This window comes from Gopherus flavomarginatus, chromosome 3 (genome assembly GCF_025201925.1).
Source record: "Gopherus flavomarginatus isolate rGopFla2 chromosome 3, rGopFla2.mat.asm, whole genome shotgun sequence".
In the NCBI taxonomy this organism is placed as follows: Eukaryota; Metazoa; Chordata; order Testudines; family Testudinidae; genus Gopherus; species Gopherus flavomarginatus.
Genome location: NC_066619.1, coordinates 197,157,994 through 197,177,653, shown reverse-complemented (window position 1 = coordinate 197,177,653; position 19,660 = coordinate 197,157,994). Strand labels below are relative to the sequence as shown.

General features: G+C 40.1%; 2 protein-coding genes across 4 annotated transcripts in view; one reads left to right on the top strand and one right to left on the bottom strand.

Annotated features, from left to right (window-relative positions):
• The window catches only part of ANAPC10 (anaphase promoting complex subunit 10), a 205,213-nt gene extending 201,342 nt beyond the window's left edge, over positions 1-3,871 (top strand). Inside the window, exon 7 of the mRNA XM_050946713.1 lies at positions 3,814-3,871. Coding sequence (XP_050802670.1) covers positions 3,814-3,831 — 18 coding nt within the window. The 3' untranslated portion in view covers positions 3,832-3,871. The remainder of the gene's footprint in view (positions 1-3,813) is intronic.
• The window catches only part of HHIP (hedgehog interacting protein), a 96,777-nt gene that overhangs the window by 17,290 nt on the left and 59,827 nt on the right, over positions 1-19,660 (bottom strand). For all 3 annotated transcript variants that reach the window (XM_050946440.1, XM_050946441.1, XM_050946442.1), the window contains exons 5-11: positions 17,890-18,041; positions 16,865-17,038; positions 14,458-14,601; positions 11,006-11,127; positions 7,791-7,914; positions 6,658-6,788; positions 5,268-5,349 (exon numbers count right to left, since the gene is read on the bottom strand). In XM_050946440.1, coding sequence (XP_050802397.1) covers positions 5,268-5,349; positions 6,658-6,788; positions 7,791-7,914; positions 11,006-11,127; positions 14,458-14,601; positions 16,865-17,038; positions 17,890-18,041 — 929 coding nt within the window. The remainder of the gene's footprint in view (positions 1-5,267; positions 5,350-6,657; positions 6,789-7,790; positions 7,915-11,005; positions 11,128-14,457; positions 14,602-16,864; positions 17,039-17,889; positions 18,042-19,660) is intronic.

The window sequence follows — 19,660 nt, the reverse complement described above, 5'->3', positions numbered from 1 at the left end:
TCCTAATCCGTGAGAACACTTAATTTCTCATATCATGGCAACATATTTTCCTTAATACCCTCTAATTCTAAGGGAGAGGCATAGTTTTCTTTTATAGGAAATTCTGTCTTTAATTACCATTTTAACTAATATACCTGATGCTGAAGTTTTACTTTTCTGTAAATGCTAGGATCATTCTCCTCTTCCTCTAAGCATGAAGAAAGCACAACATTAGCTATTATACCTTCCGGTAGCTGATATTAGTGACAAGTAAATCTTTGGATCCAATTATCTCTTGAAAAGTGCCATTTTAATAATAATTGTTTTAATTGCCTGTCTCCGTTCTTTTTGTATGGGTGCAGATATGCCTGACTCTGATATGGTATACATCCATACAGATAAGTAATATTGACCTACTGTCATTTCAAAGCAGAATAGATCACAGTGTCCTTGGAAACTTTTAGGGTACTGTAGTATGGTTCACACAGACAGTTAATGTGCAGCAAGCTAGCACTGTAGATTTACACCCAGTGTACCATATGCTAACCGTTCATCTAAACAAGCCTAATTATGAATGTGTGCCTATTTTTATCTATCTTCTTTATCTGAAATCCTAATATCTTATTGGATACCCCAGCCTCAAGCCATCCTCCTTCTAGCAGAGCTGCAATTTCTGACCTTTTCTTTCCTACTAGATACCTAGTGTATCTTCTGATATTGACATCTTCACCAGAAGATTCTGCCCAATTGGAGAGCAGCTCAGCATTTGTCAGCTTTCCTCTGATTAGAAGTTTAATTTCACTTGTCTTTATTTTCCTTCCCAGCAGTCTGGTTCCTTTTAAATTATCTTTTCCATATTAGCCTCTCCCTTCCCTAGGGCCTACAATATGACCATCTCCTCTGTACATATAATCTCATTTGCACAATGAGATGGTGTAGTTTCCCCTGTCTATCACATGGAACCAGAGGCATGCAAGAGAGAGATACCATAGAGCCCTGGACTTAAGCCTTCCTAATAATCCAGCTTTGATTTCCAGAACTAATCTTGTACACCTTCTTGTGTCATTTATACCAGTATATGCCAGTGCCACAGGCTCCTCCTCATCCTTCTAGAAGTTTGTCTAGATGTGTCAGGAAATCTACACAAGATTGTGTGCCTAATAGGCAACTATCCAAATGATTATCATTGTCTTCGCATACCCAGCTAACAATATTTGACAATAGAATCCCCGATACTCATTGCATGTCTCTTTGCCATGTTCCCCAGTCTGTGAGAGGTACCTACTCAGTCTCTTCTATCAGAAATAGAGAGTTGACTGTCTATTGCACTTGCAGCCTCTTCCCTGGTGACACTAATCTTGTAAGCTTCAGGTTCTTTCTGCCTCAAAGTGGCCTCTGCCTAGCAAGTTTGCTATGTTGCCATCCTAGCACAGGCTTAGGTCTTCTGCGCAGACACATGATCACCAAATCTCACTCAGGACTCACTAACTTCAACCAAAATAGACCACTTCAAATAGATCAGATAGAATAACTACTCTCTCAGCTCGTGTTACAGTAAGTTGAATTATCTGATACCGTAATTCTGAATGAACCATCTCTGATTTCACTCCGCCTGACTGCCATGTAAGACAATCATACTCCTGAAAGTGAGGTCAGAAGACTCCATTTGATATGTTGCTGGATTTTCTCCACACATCCTAATGTAAGGTGGTTTCTTCTGCTGTTGCCTAAACAGTCAATTGTGGAAGAATTTTAAAGAAACCACATGACTTGAGGTTTTGAAGTGGGGCTTTGCAATGGTTGATACTGTAAATTTGTTTGTGAGGTCACAGTGGTGGGGAAAAATTTTATTTGCCAGATGGGGTGGTTATATAATGACTTCCGATTATGGTTAGCAAAGATAAAACCCCAGATCTACTCCATATTCAAACTCTGAACCTCTACCACTTGGGCTAAAAGAGTAACTTCATTAGTTGGTAGAAGCAGCAGGTATCTGTGTGGATCTGCTGCTAGGAATGGGGAACAGAACACATTCCCCCTGGCAGAGGAAGCTTATTCTGCATGTCTGAGTTACACTCACCATTGGGCTATGTTTGTCCATGTGGAATGTTCTCACTGAGCTGATAAACAAACCTGCTACTTGCTCCATGTTCACATGTCTCCTGAGACCCACTTCTACCAAGGTGCTAACGAGAAACAGCTGATAGATAATTGCAAGATTGAGGGTAACTAGGATAGTCTGTAAATCTAACATCTTTCACAGCACTGTATTATGAAACGTATTATTGAGAGGTAACCATCTTGACAACTTTATTTGTACGGTCTTGTCGTTTGCCTTACACTTCATCTTTGTTTTCTTTTTTAGACTTAAAACTCTTCGGACATGGATTACACTTTTGTGTGTGTGTGTATGTGTGTGTCTGTAAAGCAGCTAGCACACAGTGGGCACGGTCAGAAACAAATGATAAATGATATTTGTATGGAGATGAAAATGTATATCCTGAATAATGCATTAGACATTAAATTTTTCAAAGACTTTGACTTTCTTAAATGCAGGGCCGGCGCTTCCATTTAGGCTACCTAGGCGGTCGCTTAGGGTGCCAGGATTTGGGAGGGCGGCATTTTGCCGACCTTGGCGGCAATTCGGCGGCAGGGGGTCCTTCCGCGCTCTGGGTCGGCGGCGGCAATTCTGCGGCAGGTCCTTCACTCACTCCGGGACCCACCGCCGAAGTGCCTTGAAGACCGGGAACGCGGAAGGACTCCCCCCTCCCCGACTGCAGAATTGCTGCCAAAGACCGAGAGCGCGGAAGGACCCCCACCTAGGGCGCCAAAAACCCTGGCGCCGCTCCTGCTTAAATGCATACCTGATCACCAGTATGCTAGCAATGAATGAAAAACTAATGCTCAAAATGTAATGATGCTTACATGCCAAGATGCTGGACTGAATCCAGTTCACCTAAAAAAAATCCTACAATGATAATAGTTCAAAACAAACAAACAAACAAACCCTCCTTTGTCCAAAAACTATGTACTTTGCCACAATCCACATAATTTCAAATATATGCCAATGTACAAGGACAATGTTTATAGCGCTCAGGTTACTTTCTCCAGTAACCAAACACAAATCTTCCCCCCTGCCCACACATGAATTAGCTAACCAGGAACACTGCAATGGGAGGTCTGGCCTTTCAGGTATGTCATTTTGAGACCACCCTACTAGACAAGGCAACAAGAACACAAAGCCAAGGTCAAACAAGGCAGCCCCTTGTAACTGGATACTAATAATGGATTTAAGGTGTAAAATTCACTTAAACCCATACACCAACAGACTAAACAATCAAAATGAGGCTAGCAAGATTTGTGTTGGAAAAAAAGTTTTAATTCTAGAAAGCATATATAAAACACACATTATAACCTTGACTGACACTGCAGTCACATCTGCTTCCTAAATAATTGCAGTATATCTGGGTGCAATAATAATCACAGACCCTTAGAATTGTACTGTCATTAGTTCTAAATGCAATTAATTTATTACTACATTCACATCATCATCATGTGCTGTACCAGCAACAAAATTCAGAATTTCAACTCTGGTTAGAAGACAGTTGTTCACAGGAGCAGTAAAAGGATGATGAAAATGTGCACTATCCTGATGTGAACAGGAAAACATACTGAAGCAGATCTTAGCAGCAGGCAGATATGAATGATTCTAATAGTTCTCTGAAGGATGGTTGGGTGAAAGTAATTTGTAAAACTGGTTCAACGGTTGTTGCCCTGTTTTCTTTTGTGTTACCATTGGGTTCAATCTTGTGGCCTGTGTGCATGTTTTTGCAGGATGGAGGTTTAAGATGACACAGGCCTAGTCTGATGAAGCTGCTGGTGCCAGGTGAAGAAAAGGCCCCTTCCCTAACTGAGGTGAGTTCCCTTTAACTACATTTCTCCTGTTACCCCTGAGGATGAGGACATTGGTGTATGGAAGGGAGTGGTTTTGTGCAAAGTTTTCAGATCCCCTATCATTCTCTTGGAAGTAGTTGCATTGTAAAGAACTTGAAATTGGGGTAAAGGGATTTGCTTCTTCATATGTTGACTGGCGTATAGGGTAGTTTAGAAAGAACTTGGGCAATGTTTTTGTCCATTTGAGTCTGACAATTCCTCATTTTTGATGTACAACTTTTGGTGCTAATTACACCTTGGAAAACCTTTTTGGGTGATTTTAATTTCTTCACTCTTTTTATCACAAGTCAGAATAATTTTATTGAGTCTATGGATTTTGTTTTATAAATCATTTGGGTAGAATTTTGGGGCCTGTTAGAAATAGTTGCTGGCTTTTAGGTCTTCATACACAATTTGGAGTATTCATTTGGTGGTGGGAAAACAGAAGGTTCTTGTATGGCCTTTGCTTTTCTGATCACAGATAAATTCTGGGGTGCACTGTTCATTGTACAAACTTACCTGGAGAAGAGGTGGATGACAGCAAGTTAATCCATGCATATTACTGCCTGGAGGCAGGGACATCTCTAGAAACCATTGGGCAGATCCTCAGTTGGCATAAATTGTCTTAGCTCCATTGAAATCAATGAGGATCTGCCCTCATATGTGTCCTTCCTGGGTGTGGGATCTCCCATGCAGGAGAAAAAAAAGAATGCTCTGGGGAGAAGTGTGTATGTTCCTCATATAGTCATTGTCAGCCAGTTCCATATGTGAACTACTATGCCATTTTGCAAGCACACCCGCTGGCCTTGGGCACCAGTCAATAAGACAAGAAGAATTTGTTGTCCTGCCACCAGTGAGTACTGTATATTCTCAGCTGTAGGCACTGCTGATTCAGAATCCCAGCAGAATCTTCTGTGTGGATTGGTTCAAAAAGTTCTACTGTAAATATGGGAGTTTAGGCTGCCACAAATGTACCCAAATACCCTGAAAATATGATCATCAAGGCTACAGTAGGGTAAGGTCCAGAGATTGAGGAAGATGATATATAGGCTGCCCATGAGAGTTTAAAAAATCATGTTATAGCATTTAAATTATACTTGATAGTGGTTACTTTTGGTGAATGTTTGTTTGTGTACCAGCTGGTGGCTCCTACATCTGCTTCTAGGAAGCCTCTTGAGAATTTCCCTCAGTTTTTGTTCAAGCATAACATGACCAGAGCTATGTGGAAAAGTGAAGCATAAATAATTTGTTCTGTTTCACAGAGTATTTATTTTATATTTTGCCCCAGTTGTTTTTATTAAACTGCTTAAGAACAGATTGATCTGAGTCTGTGATGTGAATAAAGCAATGCTTACCTTTTGGGGTCAACTACCTTGTAGAGTTTTCCATTGTGAGACTGTGTCATGCTTTTGCTGCTTGATAAAATGTACACCTCACCTGTTAAAGAAATAGATCTAGTAAATTAGTGTTCTTTAATAATATGCTGTACCTCTGACTTATTATCTAGCTGTATTTGCAAGATAATGAAAATCTCATGAAATAAATATTTTGCATCATTGGAAAATACAACATTATTGTACTGTTTGAAAACATGTATGAAACAATTCTTACCAATTAAAACTAGAAATGTGAAACAAACTTGGCCATGCAAATTTAAAACCAAATTCTTCACTTTTAACATTTTATAGAGCAAATTGAAGATTTCTGAATTTCAAAATTTAGAGAAAACTTCAAAACTGGGGGGGAGGGCGAATTTCATCTGCCCATTCAATAACTTTACTATTGAAATATGGAGTTATATACATGTACATTATTTTTTGTGATGTGAATATGTGCAATGTATGACAGAATCTTTGTTACAAAGATGACTAACTGCCTGTGGGCTGTTCTGACAAATATCCATTATGATTTAAAAACTATATATACTAGAAAGCATCTAACACCAAGTTTTTCCTTTCTAAAGGTGGTGGTGTATGCATTTGTTGTTCATAAAAGCGAAGGAATAGCATCAGCTAGAGCTAGATGCTGTGCAAACATCCTATTGAATTCCAGTCCCATTGCCAATCAAATCCTTGGTATCGATTAAGAAGACATTCCTGCCAATTGTGTCAATGCAGTTAATGATCTTTTGATGTCATGAGTGTGAAATCATCAAACTCATTTTTCCTTTACACCAAATTCAGGATTTGAATTCAGATTTTTAAAGGTGAAAAGCTGGTGTCCTATCCTACTATGGCACTGAACTTCCATAGTTAATTGTTTAAATGAGTATTGAGAGGCAAATATAAGTCAATTACGAATTTAAGAAAATCTCTCATTGATCTTTTTGCAAAATCCCGTTAGCATGAATGAGAATTTTAAGTGCTGAAACAGGAGGAATAAATGGCTTTTAGACATTTTCATTCAATTCTTGACCTCCTTTTGATGTGTCTTATGCTCATGGAACTTTAACTACATTTGTGCCTTTCACTTAAGTTCACACCCTCTGTGCTTGTGCAGAGATTGAAAATAGGGACGTTCACCCGTTCTGCTACCTCATAGTCACTCTTCCTGTTGCTTCTTACATAGATGCTAAAGAGTAGGAGGGATGATACTATGGCAATCTTGGTCAAAGAATTAAAAAGAAAAGAAAAGCTATGCTGTAGAGACTGATAAAATTAAACAGCTACTATAATACTGTATGGTGCAGCATGTAATTTTGATAAGATTTATTTTGTAACTTAATAAGAGGTTTTGCTATTATACCTAATTCATCTTCACCAAATCCCCAAACGTGTCCTGAAAAGAAGCCTCTACATGAGCCACTGTTGCCAAGACATAGAGGTTTCTCTTGCCACTGTTTGGTCACAGGACTCTCTTGCAGCGTTAAAAAATTTCTGTAATCAAACAAATACAATGCAAACTGTTATATAGCATTTGAAAAGAGAACTTAAAATGTCCAGATAATAAAAAGGAGTTGCAGTAAGTAGTTCCATGGACACGTCTATAAAATTAATCACAATATATCAGAGGGTAGCCGTGTTAGTCTGGATCTGTAAAAGCAGCAAAGAATTCTGTGGTACCTTATAGACTAACAGACGTTTTGGAGCATGAGCTTTCGTGGGTGAATACCATGCATCTGAGGAAGTGGGTATTCACCCACGAAAGCTCATGCTCCAAAACGTCTGTTAGTCTATAAGGTGCCACAGGATTCTTTGCTGCAATCACAATGTAGTTTCCCAGCAGGCATTGTACAAACACAAAAAAGCATAACATTCATCCTTCTGCCATCCTTACTCCGGTTGCTTAGTATCTATGTGTGGCAGAATTGAGCCCGAAGTATTGTAAATATATATATCCTGAAAATACTTTGCAAAATATTTCTCTTGCACATGGATACTAAGCATTTCTCTTGCTTAGTGTGACAGGACTGCACCCATTCATCCAGAAAGCATTACTTTTTCTCTATCATTGATGTTTCCACGAGATCAAGATTCAAAGCTGCACTGTTATTCAGTTAGACACCGATTTTGTAAATACTTACACGGATTAAATGCTTGATCCATTGAAGTCAATGGGACTACTTGTGTACTTAAAGTTAAGCATGGGCATAAGTGTTTGGAGGATCGGGGTGGATTAGGGGGTCTCTGAGGAGCATTTGGGATCAATATCTCCATTTCAACCTCCTCTAGAGATCAAGTATGATACCTCTGCTGCTATTCATTAGAATGCCATGACTCAGAAAGTAGTGGTCCCTATCTTGTTTCCAAACCTGGGGATTTCTCTATGGCATTGCCACACTGCAAGGTTGGCAGAACTACTTTAATATGCAAACATGCAAAATATTATTGTTGCTTTATATGTATTATAAGTGAATATATTGATTTTAAGAAACCTACCCGTTGCGGTCTCCAAACACGTAACTTCCATAAAGTCTCTCAGATTGGCAACCTCGGTATACAAATCCACCAACCAATGGTCCACTACTGAATGGTTTGAATTCTAGAAGTGAAGGCTCGCTCTCTAAAAAGGAACTACCACAGCATTAGATCAAATACAATTTCATATATTAAAAACAATTATGCAAATACTATATGAAGAAAAGTTATTGCCATTCAAATTGCACCAATGTTGAGATGTACAGGATGTATAAGACAGGAAATTGAGTATAAGGGAAACCAGAAAACACCATCATAAACATAGAGGGACATAGCCTAACCTAAGGCTGAGAGAAGAATAGAGCCAAAGGGGGTCATATCCTAACTATCCTATTGAAGTTGATGGGAGTCTTGCTGTTGACTTTTACGTGACTGGAATTTCACCCAGAGAATGGATCTGTTATGCTTCAGCATTATAAATAATAAAGGGGGTGGCTTAGGGATTTAGGAGTAAAAGTCCCATTGACTTTCAGCGGGTCTTGTGCTTTTGAAAATCTTGCCCAAAGCTACCTTCTTTTAAGGTCAGTTTCTTAATGCAATAAGCCTGTACTGTTCAGGATCATGCATCAGTATTGCTGGCTGTAGTTTCTTATTTAGGCTGAGGCCATTATACTGCTGCTAGGGTTGACAACAGTTGCATGCATTTTTTGTCTTACAGAACTGCACTGTTAAATTATATCAGATAATCTCCTCAATGATGTTAATGTGTAAATAATCCTATGTATGCAATTAAACTATATTTAAAGACTACATGGGTTAAAACCAAGCTCAGATTTTGTTACGATTATGAAATTTTAAATCAAAGTCACAGCCAGTAGATATTTTTATTTTATATGAATATTGTTGCAGTTGGACTGCCACTTGTAAGTCTTTGTTGACTGAATTTCCCAGATTAGATTATGAGCATAAGGGATGAAATTATACAAGGGAGAAAGCAAAATTATGATTTTTTTAAGCAATTGACCACTGCACAAGCTCTGGCAAATTCTTCTGGATGGATACAATTCCATGCCACAATATTGCTTAGTTTGATCTAGGGTAGAGATGCAGTCAAAATTCCATTGGAGCAGTGGTTTACCAAATTCATTTCAAACCACATTTTTCTTTGGCTTGGCATTCATAAAATGACAACACCAAATATGTGAAATAACTAAAATTGAAGTGACTGTATTACATATGTGGACTACTGCATAAGTCAGCTCAGCTGTGCTACTTTCAAAGTACGGTACAGACTGGGGGAGAAATGGGTATACATAGGTCAGTCTAAAGATCTATGTCCCATGAAATTAGGCCAGTCCTTGATACCATACAAGTGACACTGCTTTGAGCTTTACCACACTTTACCACAATGAATTTAGAAGCTGTTAAATGTTCAGCATAGGCAGAAGATAGCTCTGGGCTGTGGTTATCTGAGTTTTGTCTGTACCTGCAAGTGTCCTCAGCAAGCATCAGACTTTAACATTAAATATAATTCAGAGACTTATTTAGCAATAATAGCACCAAGTCAATACATTATGTACAATTCTTTAAAATCCAAGTTTCCTGATGTACTGTGTGACATGTTATGACTTGTGAAGTAATATTATATTGTACATTTCCAAACTGAACATTTTAATTGAATTTAAACAGTGTTCAGTAGTTTCCCTATTTGATTGTTGGAACAGGGTCCAACTGCTAGGGCACCTCCTCCTGGCTGCTTTAGAGATTAGCTCTTTCCAGGTCCTATGCCCCCTTCTGCCACTTGTTTGCTTGCTCTGCCACCTCTCTTTCTCTGTGACTCAGGGTGCTCTATCTTCATGGCTTCCTGCCAGATCACTAGAATCCTCCCCTTCCCAGGTATCAAAGTCCCTCCATACACACTATCTCCTGCAGTCTTCCCATCCACTGCCCAGATTGTGCCAGTTCCCACTATTAGGGAACTCCGGCTTGCCTTCTACTCTGGGTTCTAGCTCAGGGATCCTCTAGTCCAGTTCACTGTGCCCATGGGCACCATGGCACCCACTGGGGCGTTGAAGTGCGCCCGCGTACTGGCCAGCAGACAGAGCATCCGCCGAAATGCTGCCAACAAGCAGCGTCATCCAGAGGCATTGCTGCCAAAATGCCACCAATTTTCAGTGGCATTTTGGTGGCGACGCCTCTGGATGATGCATCTTGTCGGCGACGACACCTATTGACTTGTTGGTGGCATTTCGGCGGCGACATTTCGGTGGATGCTCGTCCGCCGTCACGGTCCTCTGTGGCTCATCATCTGGCGCCTGCCAGACGAAAAAGGTTGGGGACCACTGCTTCAGTCAGCCAGTGGCTGCACCATCTTAAACCTTACTGCCCTTTCCCTGAGTCTTTTCCTACACCCTCTCAATCTAGTTTTCTAATGTTCAAAGAGTGGCTACAGGCTCCCTCACTGCAGCCCCTTTTTGCTGCCAGATTCCTTGTTTTATACTAGTCCCACCTGTTCCTGCTCCATATTCATTCAGGGGATTTCTTAGACCAGCTAATTCCCCTCAGCTGTGGCCTATCTGGTTAATTGGCCTCTCCTCAGTCCCATTATTGTCTCCTAATCACCCCATCATAGTTGTGCTCTATTATTTTGCCTCTCATTTAGTCTCCATTACAAGAGGCACATTGCCTAAGACAGGGGTCAGCAACTTCCAACACGTGGCTCGCCAGGGTAAGCAGCAAGTCAATCAGCACATCCCTCGCCCTGCACCGCTTCCTGCAGCCCCCATTGGCCTGGGACGGTGAACTGCGGCCAGTGGGAGCCTCGATCAGCCAAACCTGCCAATGTGGCAGGTAAACGAACTGGCCCAGCCCGCTAGGGTGCTTACCCTGGTGAGCCGCGTGCCAGAGGTTGCTGACTCCTGGCCTAAATTCTGTATCTTAAGAGGTTACATGTGAATGAGTAAGCATACATATTCATCACTTCCTGATCTTTCAGAAAATTTTCTTTATGAGCAGTCACATATGGTAACAAACATGTATAACAGATCTCAGTCATTTACATTTTTTTTCTTTTCTTTCCTTTGTTTGCTTGTATTTTGTCTTTCATTGATTTCCTATTAAGCTTACAATATTCCTTTTTATCTGTTTTTTTCTATTTTCCTATGGCAATACTACCATATTTATTATTCCATTGTTTTTGAAGGCTGTTTTTCATAATAGTTTTGGATAAAACTTACCATAGTCTTTCCCCTTTACTATTTGCAAGATTCTTGCTGAAGATCTATTTTTTCCATTTGAGTCTGAGCAAAGTATTGTTAAATTAATATTTACATCTGTTGGGTGGCGATCCACGGCACACCTGTGCATCAAAAAGCATGTTAGAAAAGTCATAAAAGACATGATCTGACAAGGGGAAAGCTGGTTGTACTTTTTATGGACTCTTATTTCTCTACTAATAGAATAAAAAGTCAAATTTTGGAGGACTATTCTCTTTGTGGTCTGTATATTTTTGTGGAGTATATTATTCACTGTGCCCAGATCACAGAGAAAATAAGTTTGTGTGCATAAGAAAGTGTTCATACTTTTATGACAAAAAATCTAAAACAAAACTACAGCTACAAACCCCCCTTATGCCTCATGACATATTCTGTAGAATGGATAGACCTTTTTCTTATTTGTCACCAAGAATTGGGCTCTGCTGAATAATGTTTGAAATTATTGGTGCTTTAACTGGCTTTATTCTGTAAGGCTCACCAAATCTATGCAATTTGATTCTTATTGCATAGCAGTGTTGGACATAAAAAGGAAGCAAAGAACAACTCCTTTTTTAACCATATTGAATTTCTTCTGTTTTTCAAAGCATGGCCTCAAATGTTACTGGGAAAGTTTACACTCCAGCACTACATCAGCACAGCTGCCCTGATGCAACTGCACCACTGCAGCATATCTGGTGAAGACGTATTATGCCAACAGGAGAGCACTTTCCTATTGGCATAATTACTCCACCTTGGCAAGAAATGGAAGCTATGCTGGCGGGACAGCATCTCCTGCCAACACAGCGCTGGTATGGACAGCGCAAAACTTGCGTTGCGCAGGGGTAGGATGTTTTCCCACCGCTAAGTGACATAAGTTATATCAATTTAGGCTGCAGTGTAGACCTGCCCTTTAACATTACCGCCCCTAATTGCTGAACTACAAATTATGTGGCTCCCTCTGCTCTTTGTTATTGTTGAGATTGCACCAGATATTTCCGTTTGTTTTCTACTTGCCTTTTTTTCTGAGTTAAGAAAAGGTTTCGCTTTTTTAACCTGTCAGCCATTACTCTGTATTACTTTACACTTCATTTAAGTTGCAGTGGATAATTGAGTTCTCTTTTCTTTCTTAAAGCTAACAGATGTCTCTCCCATTATTTTAAAAATACTTCTGTTTCTGCCACTTCAAAATATGATTTATTACTTGAAAATTGTGTGCCTTTTTTCTACCAAATATACTTTTTGAACTATGAAAAATCTGTACAAACTTCTGAGGTTTTTAAGCAGCTTGCTGATGACTTTATTAGCTGACCTGCTGACTCTAGAATTATTGCTATCAAACTGTGTGAAATATTTCCTAATATACCACACTTTAACTCGCTCCTTTGTACAAAAGTGTATCAAAAGATTAATATAATACTAAGCATGTATCTAGTGATTTATATCTTCAGATCATTGTACAAACATTAATGTTTACACCCTCTCTTCCCCTCCAAAATTACTATCTCCCTTTTCAGGTAGGGAATCTGAGGCATAGCTAATTGATTTGCCCAAGGCCACAGAATAAGTACCTAGCAGAGCTGTTAATATAATATAAAGTTCCTGCATTTCATCTGCATATTTAGCCAACTAGACCTTGCTGCCTCTGATTGAGGCATTTTAAACAAATGTTCAGATCAAGATAAAATAATACAGAAAATTTTCAATATCCTGAAAACAGGCATATGGACATGGACATGAATGCATTCCTTCTTTTTCCTTTCTAAAAGTGAATGTAGTGCTCTGGGAAGGGCTTTATTGACAACAATGTACTTTCTTTGCTCAGGACGGGTACAGCCTGGGCAGCAGCAGTGCAAACTTCCTTGAACTGCCTTATGAATGTACCTCCATCTTAGTCAGGAAGCAACTATCTCTAAGGGCAAGAAGATATTGCAGTTCAGCTTCTATAGCTCTACATTCCTTGGGGTCTCTGAGGGTGTGAAATAATCTCAAATGTTGCTGGTATTTTTAATTATTTAGCCATGTATCTACTAGGCATTGGAGAGACACCACCATTTAAGATGTGCTATTAAAGGTACACTAGCTGGCAACAACTTGTAGTCAAAACAGCCTTGATTTGAAATAGTTCTCAAAAGTTGAAGATCTCCTGTATACCATAACCAAATTTCCAATTTCATAATAGAGAAATGATTGGCCTGCTTACAAAGAAACAGTGCATTTCACTGCTCAGTAGGAACAGGGCCGGATTAACTCTCTTGTGGGACCGGGACTATTAGATTTTGTGGGGCCCCTGTATACAAGTCTTTTTCCTAATTTAAAACAAAATTATCACAATTATGGATCGAGGCCATTAATGCTATACTAAACTTGGCTTTTAATTAACAAACATAAAGCCATTCTATGGTTACATTTCAGTAGAACATGTAGAATATAGTTAAATTAATTCAAAATAGCCTACTTCTTACCTTAGAACAGCTCTTATATTAGTTTCTTTCTGGGAGGGAGTTTGGGTGCAGGAGGGGATTCTGACCTGGGGCAGAGGGTTGGGGTGCAGGAGGGGATGTGAAGTGTAGGCTCTGGCCGGGAGGTGCTTACCACAGGTGGCTCTCAGCCAGCGGCACAGCAGGCTGCCTGCATGCTGTGTTCCCACGACGTTCCCAGAAACGGCTGTGGCTCGCTGCTGGCATGTCTCTGCACGTCCCTGAGGGAGGAGGAGGAGAGCGTGTCTCCGTGCATTGCCTGTGCCCGCAATCGCCACCCCCACAGCTCCCATTGCCCGGGAACCGGCCAATGGGAGCTGCAGGGACGGTGCTGGGGGCAGTGCATGGAGACATGCTCTCCTCCTCCCCCCAGGGGCGCGCAGAGACGTGCCAGAAACTGGCTGCTTCTGGGAGCGGCATGGGAACAGGGCATGCAGGCAGTCTGCCTGAGGCCTGCTGCGCCACTGGACTTTTAGTGGCCTGACGATCGCGATTGACTGGCAGAGGCTCCAGGATTGACCTGTTGATCACAATCGACAGGTTGGTGACCACTGAATTGTATAAAATGATGATTTATTTTTGTGGGGCCCCTCTTAGCCTGAGGCCCTGGGCTGCAGTCCCTAAAGCCCCTGGGTTAATCCAGCCCTGAGTAGGAAACCTAGTTACAAAACTATGGTCCCAATCTGGCCTGATGAATGTATTGCAAAGGCCCAGTCTCAAAGGGGTGCTATTCAAGATTCTGTGACATATTCCTTCCAATTCATTTTTTTTGGGGAGTGCTAAATCCTAACTCTAGAGTGGATTTCTGTCCTCTGATGTCTGTCGCTCCTGTTGATTTCAATAGAAATCTGTCTAAAATATCTCAGAGCAGAATTTGTCCTGGAATTAGCAAGCCTAAGAAGCACCTGGATCGTAACAGTATCTGCTCCTCAACAATGACAAATATAACTTACTTACCTGCCTGGATTGTGGAGTCCATGGGCAAAAATTTCAGGGGGTTGATTGGTGCTGTTAAAGTGTGGGTTGCTCCGTGGTATGGAATAAGGAACATTGCACAAATCAGTATCTACATCCAGACGTAATACAGAACCTGTAAAATCACTGAGAAAGTTGGAGGATAATTGATTTTAAAAAGTATTTCAGCTGATATATTTCATCTATATAGTACTACAGTGAAGCAATATAGGAAACCACTTATTTCACTGAGCCATATGTAGATTACTTTTAAGGAACATAGGAATCATAGAGAGTGCCATCCCTGAACTGATCCATGAGTCATCTAGTTCTTTATCCTGTCTCTCGCAGGATTATGTTTAAAGGAGGTACTTAGTGCTCCTCTATGAAACAACCTGCCAATAGGGGAAATTTCTTCAAAGCCTGACAATTGGTTTATGCCCTGAAACATAAGGGTTTACATCCCTTTTATGATTCAACCTATATAAGGTAACTGTGGCTGTACTCATTATATAGCTATATAATGTGTGTGTTTGTATATTTAATATGGTTTTGAATCCTGTTCTTGGATTCAAGAATGGTATCTAGTGGCAGTGAGCGCCAAAGGTTAATTATGGCTTATGTAAAAATAAAAGTCCTTTCATACTTTGAATGGAGCTTTGATAGGAAATGTTGATGTTAGTAGTGAACAAGAATTCTTTTGTCACAAGGAATAGAATGAGGCAAAAACATTTTCTCATAACGTTCGTGATGGGGTGGGAAAAGGATAACTCAACTTTATATTATACTATCAAAACTTCTTTGCAAAAACATGTATCGACTAAATATTTAAATTAATTGCTTGCTGTTCTTCCCCATATCCAATCCTCAATCTGTTTTAGTCTCCCGTTATTGTATATACATTGAAAATAAAATGTTGGAATTATTCTTCAGTTTTGCCACTGATAATATGCTTGTTATAAAAGCTACAGAACATCTGCTTGTCTATCAGTGGTGATGAGGCCTCTGAGTGTAGCACCTCCTGTCAGTTAATGAGGGAAGATCTCTCCATCTGGACTCATACATTACTTAATTTAAATGACAAGCAAGTGTTATTCCAACTGGAGTTTAGCACAATGAACCAGGGACAAGTAGATGGACAAAGCTGTAGGGGCAGCACCTGAAATAGGATTGCTTCATTTGCTGTCTGGATGCTTTTCTGGTTGCTGCAGGGCCATGATTTACCTCAGTATGTGTCTGTAACCTTTCTTATAGCACATTTGTTTCTTTAAATTGGCCTGTTTGGAAAAAAAATTACTTAGGAGAGGGAGCCTTTGTAGTGTTTAAATTAGGGCTGTCAATTACAGTTAACACATGTGATTAACTCAAACCAGATTAATGTTATTTTTTTTAATGAGTGTTAATAGCACACCTCTGGAGACGGGAGTTGGCGGCAGCTGGGTGGGGAGCGAGGCACAAGTTGTGGCAGCAAGCAGGAGGTGATCAGGGACAAGAGACTTCGTAATGAGGGCTGGCCTTAGGGATGGGTGAAGGAGGCCATTCCATGTTCAGGGCGAGCCGCACTGCTGCTCCTCCCCCCAACTCCATGGAGCCATCCCTGGCCAAGCTGCTGTGGACCAGGAGTCTGCCTCCTGTTGGCTGTGCAGACAGAGGTGCTGGGGGAGAAGTAGGGGGCTGATGTCGGGGGGTCCCCTTCCCTCCACCCATGTACCAAGTTGCTGCTGGGCTTGTTTCAGGGAACAGGGACGAGCCTGCCTTGTGCTGCTAGCTCAGCCATGAGAGCTGCTGAGAGCAGCTGCTGCTGGCTGAAAAAGTGTTCAGACTCTTGAATGTGCTGCTTAAAGAGAGAGCACTCCCCTAACACACACACTTCCCCCCAACACATGCAGTCTCTTTTTTAAATCTTTTTACAGTGCAAATGTTTGTAATAAAAATAATATAAAGTTGTAATTGTGTTGTAATTGAAATCAGCATATTTAAAAATGTAGAAAACATCTAAAATATTTTAATAAATGGTATTCTATTAGTTTTTAACAATGCAGTTAAAACTGCAATTAATTGGGAATTTTTTTTAAATCTCACAATTAATTGCGATTATTTTTTTAATCATTTGACCACCCTAGTTTAAATCTAATCACAACTGCTGATGACAGCTAATTAAATGCTTTGATAACACACAAGTATGAAAAGATTTATTTCAGTGCAAGAATGTACTGAGAATATTTGCTTAACTCATGCTCCAAAGTCAATGATGCTTAGTAGCATGAGTAAGGTGAGCAGGGTTTGTCCCTCTGTGTTTGTGGTCACTGGTCACAACACTGCGGGACTCAAATGTCTGACCCTAATTATTGTCGAAAGGCAAAGACAAATAATTAAGAAAAAGGAACCTATCTATTGGCAGGTTTTGTACCTTAAACCATCCATCTCCTCCATATCATCTAGAGTGATCATTCCATCACCAAGGAAAATGTATAAGAAGCCATCTGGGCCAAACAGAAGCTGTCCTCCTAGATGTTTTCGGTGTAGCTCTGCTACTTCTAGAAACACTTTTGCTGTTCTCATATCAACCTGGTGTGGATTTTTCCTGTGGTATAAAGATATAAAAATAGATTCGAAGACTCAAAGGTCAGAAGGGACCATCATGATCATCTAGTCTGACTTCCTGCACATTGCAGGCGACAGAACCTCACCCACCTACTCCTGTAATAGACCCCTAATCTCTGGCTGAGTTACTGAAGTCCTCAAATCATGGTTTAAAGACTTCAGGTTACAGAGAATTCACCATTTACATTAGTTTAAACCTGCAATTGACCCATGCTCCATGCTGCAGAGGAAGGCGAACCTCCCTGCTCCGAACTGCAGGAGTCTCTGCCAATCTGACCCAGGGGAATATTCCTTTCTGACCCCCAATATGAAGATCAGTTAGATCCTGAGCATGTGGGCAAGACCAACCAGCCAAACGCCTGGGATAGAATTCTTTGTGGTAACTCAGATCCCTCCCCATCTAGTGTCCCATCACAAGCCATTGGAGATACTTGCTGCTAGCAGCCACTGATTGGCTACATGCCATTCTTGATTTCCTATTTTTAACAATAAACTTAAATTCAGTCAAATGACAGAAGAGCTATTGTAACTCTATAGTAAAACATCAAACAATTTCATTGAAATCGCTATGTCACAAAAGATATTACACAGGATAATTTGGGAATGACTAATACAAGTGATAATTGAAACTGTATTAAAAAACAGAATGAGGCAATATACTCACTGCTGTTTCAAAACTATTGCTTGAAATTAACCCAGTGGTACTTCGTGAAAGTACCTAAATATATCCATTGTAAATGTTACAATTCATTTAAAAACAAAAAAGGAATACCAAAGAAATAAGAGTGATGAACAGCATAAGGTTTTTGATTTTTTGACTTTTAATGTTACCTGGATACTGTGTATTCTACGACCCTAAGGATGTGGTCATGAGGCCCAATGGCCCACCGTTCTTGGTTGGTGGTGTAAGACACATACAGCTTTCCATTTTTCTTATAATTCGGATGGAATGCAAGGCTTAACAGTCCTCTTTCATCTCCTCCCTGCAGTCAAATGAAAAACACAAAGAATTGTGAAGTTAATTATGTTCTTTATTGTGTTTCAGCTGGAACCCCAAAAAAGTCTTTCTAATCTTTGCCCAAACTCTTTTCTTTCTTTCGTGATTACTGCACAAAAGGGATTATAAAACATTTCACTTTCAGCTACTTCTTAAAGGTTAGAACAAGACAATTGTCTTGTGTAGTTATCTATGCACAAGACTCTCATTCCACTTTTGTGGAGTGATTTGTGTATCTAATCTTTGGGAAGCCATGAAGAAAAGTTTAAGTGCTGTGAAGAATTCTTTGCTGAGTTACTAGTATGCTTGTAGTTCGTAGAAGACAAATAAAAAGGTCTGTAATCAGCAGTCACTTCTAATCCAAGTATCCAAAACCTAAAACACAGTGTTGGCTGCCAACTCCCACTGTCTTGGCAATATGTTTAGAAAACAGTTAAATTGCTTGTATAATATGTAAACCTTTGTTTTACCCTGGAGGCAGCTACATTAGTTGTCACAACTATGGTGGTCTGTTCATCATAGCTAGCATACTGTAGGTAATAAGCAGCCTCGGTCTCTCTGCACAGAAACCATAGTTTTACATGTGGCCATTCAATGGAAAGGTTTTTGTTATTCTTAAAAATAAAAATAGAAAATCCCCAAACAACTTTTCTTGTTGTTATGATTACCACCAAGATTAGTACAGTTATATGTTATGCATCAAATCTATATAATATACTGTGACAATGCAAATACCAGTGTACTTAAATAGAAGGCAATTTAAGCTTCTGACTTCTAAAAATATATGTAATTTACTATGGCTTAAATTTCATTTTGCTGTATTTAAATAAAAAGAGAGCATATAGATTTGTTTTACCCTTTTAGGTAATATACGGTCATCTGCAGAAATGCACACAAATAAACAGAATATTTTAATCAATGGTTCAAATTCAATTCATATGTGACTGTTTACATCATGACTATTTGGTAGCTTAGGTCAGGATTCCTCAGACTTACAGAGCTGGTAATAAGAAATGTTTTGTGATCTTTTTCCTCCCAAGACTTTAAACCCCATTCAAATGCAGGCAAAAAAAAATAGTAACCATAACTACACCTGTGATAACTGAATATAAAGTTCTAAATTAAAAGGAGAGTGAAATCTTTTAAATACACTTGCAATTCAGTGACAGAGTCCTGTGACACCTTATAGCGCACGTCCAGACTAACCCGCGGCATCGGCGGGTTAAAATCGATTGCTCGGGGATCGATATATCGCGTCTAGTGTGGACGCGATGTATCGATCCCCGAGCGCGCTTACATCGATTCCGGAACTCCATCAACCCGAACGGAGTTCCGGAATCGACACGGAGAGCCGCGGACATCGATGCCGCGCCGTCCAGACGGGTGAGTACCTCGATTTTAGAAATTCGACTTCAGCTACGTTATTCCCGTAGCTGAAGTTGCGTATCTAAAATCGATTTTAATACCCAGTCTGGACGTGGCCATAGACTAACAGATGTATTGGAGCATGAGCTTTCGTGGGTGAATACTCAGACCTGACTAAGTAAGTATTCACCCACGAAAGCTTATGCTCCAATACATCTGTTAGTCAATAAGGTGCCACAG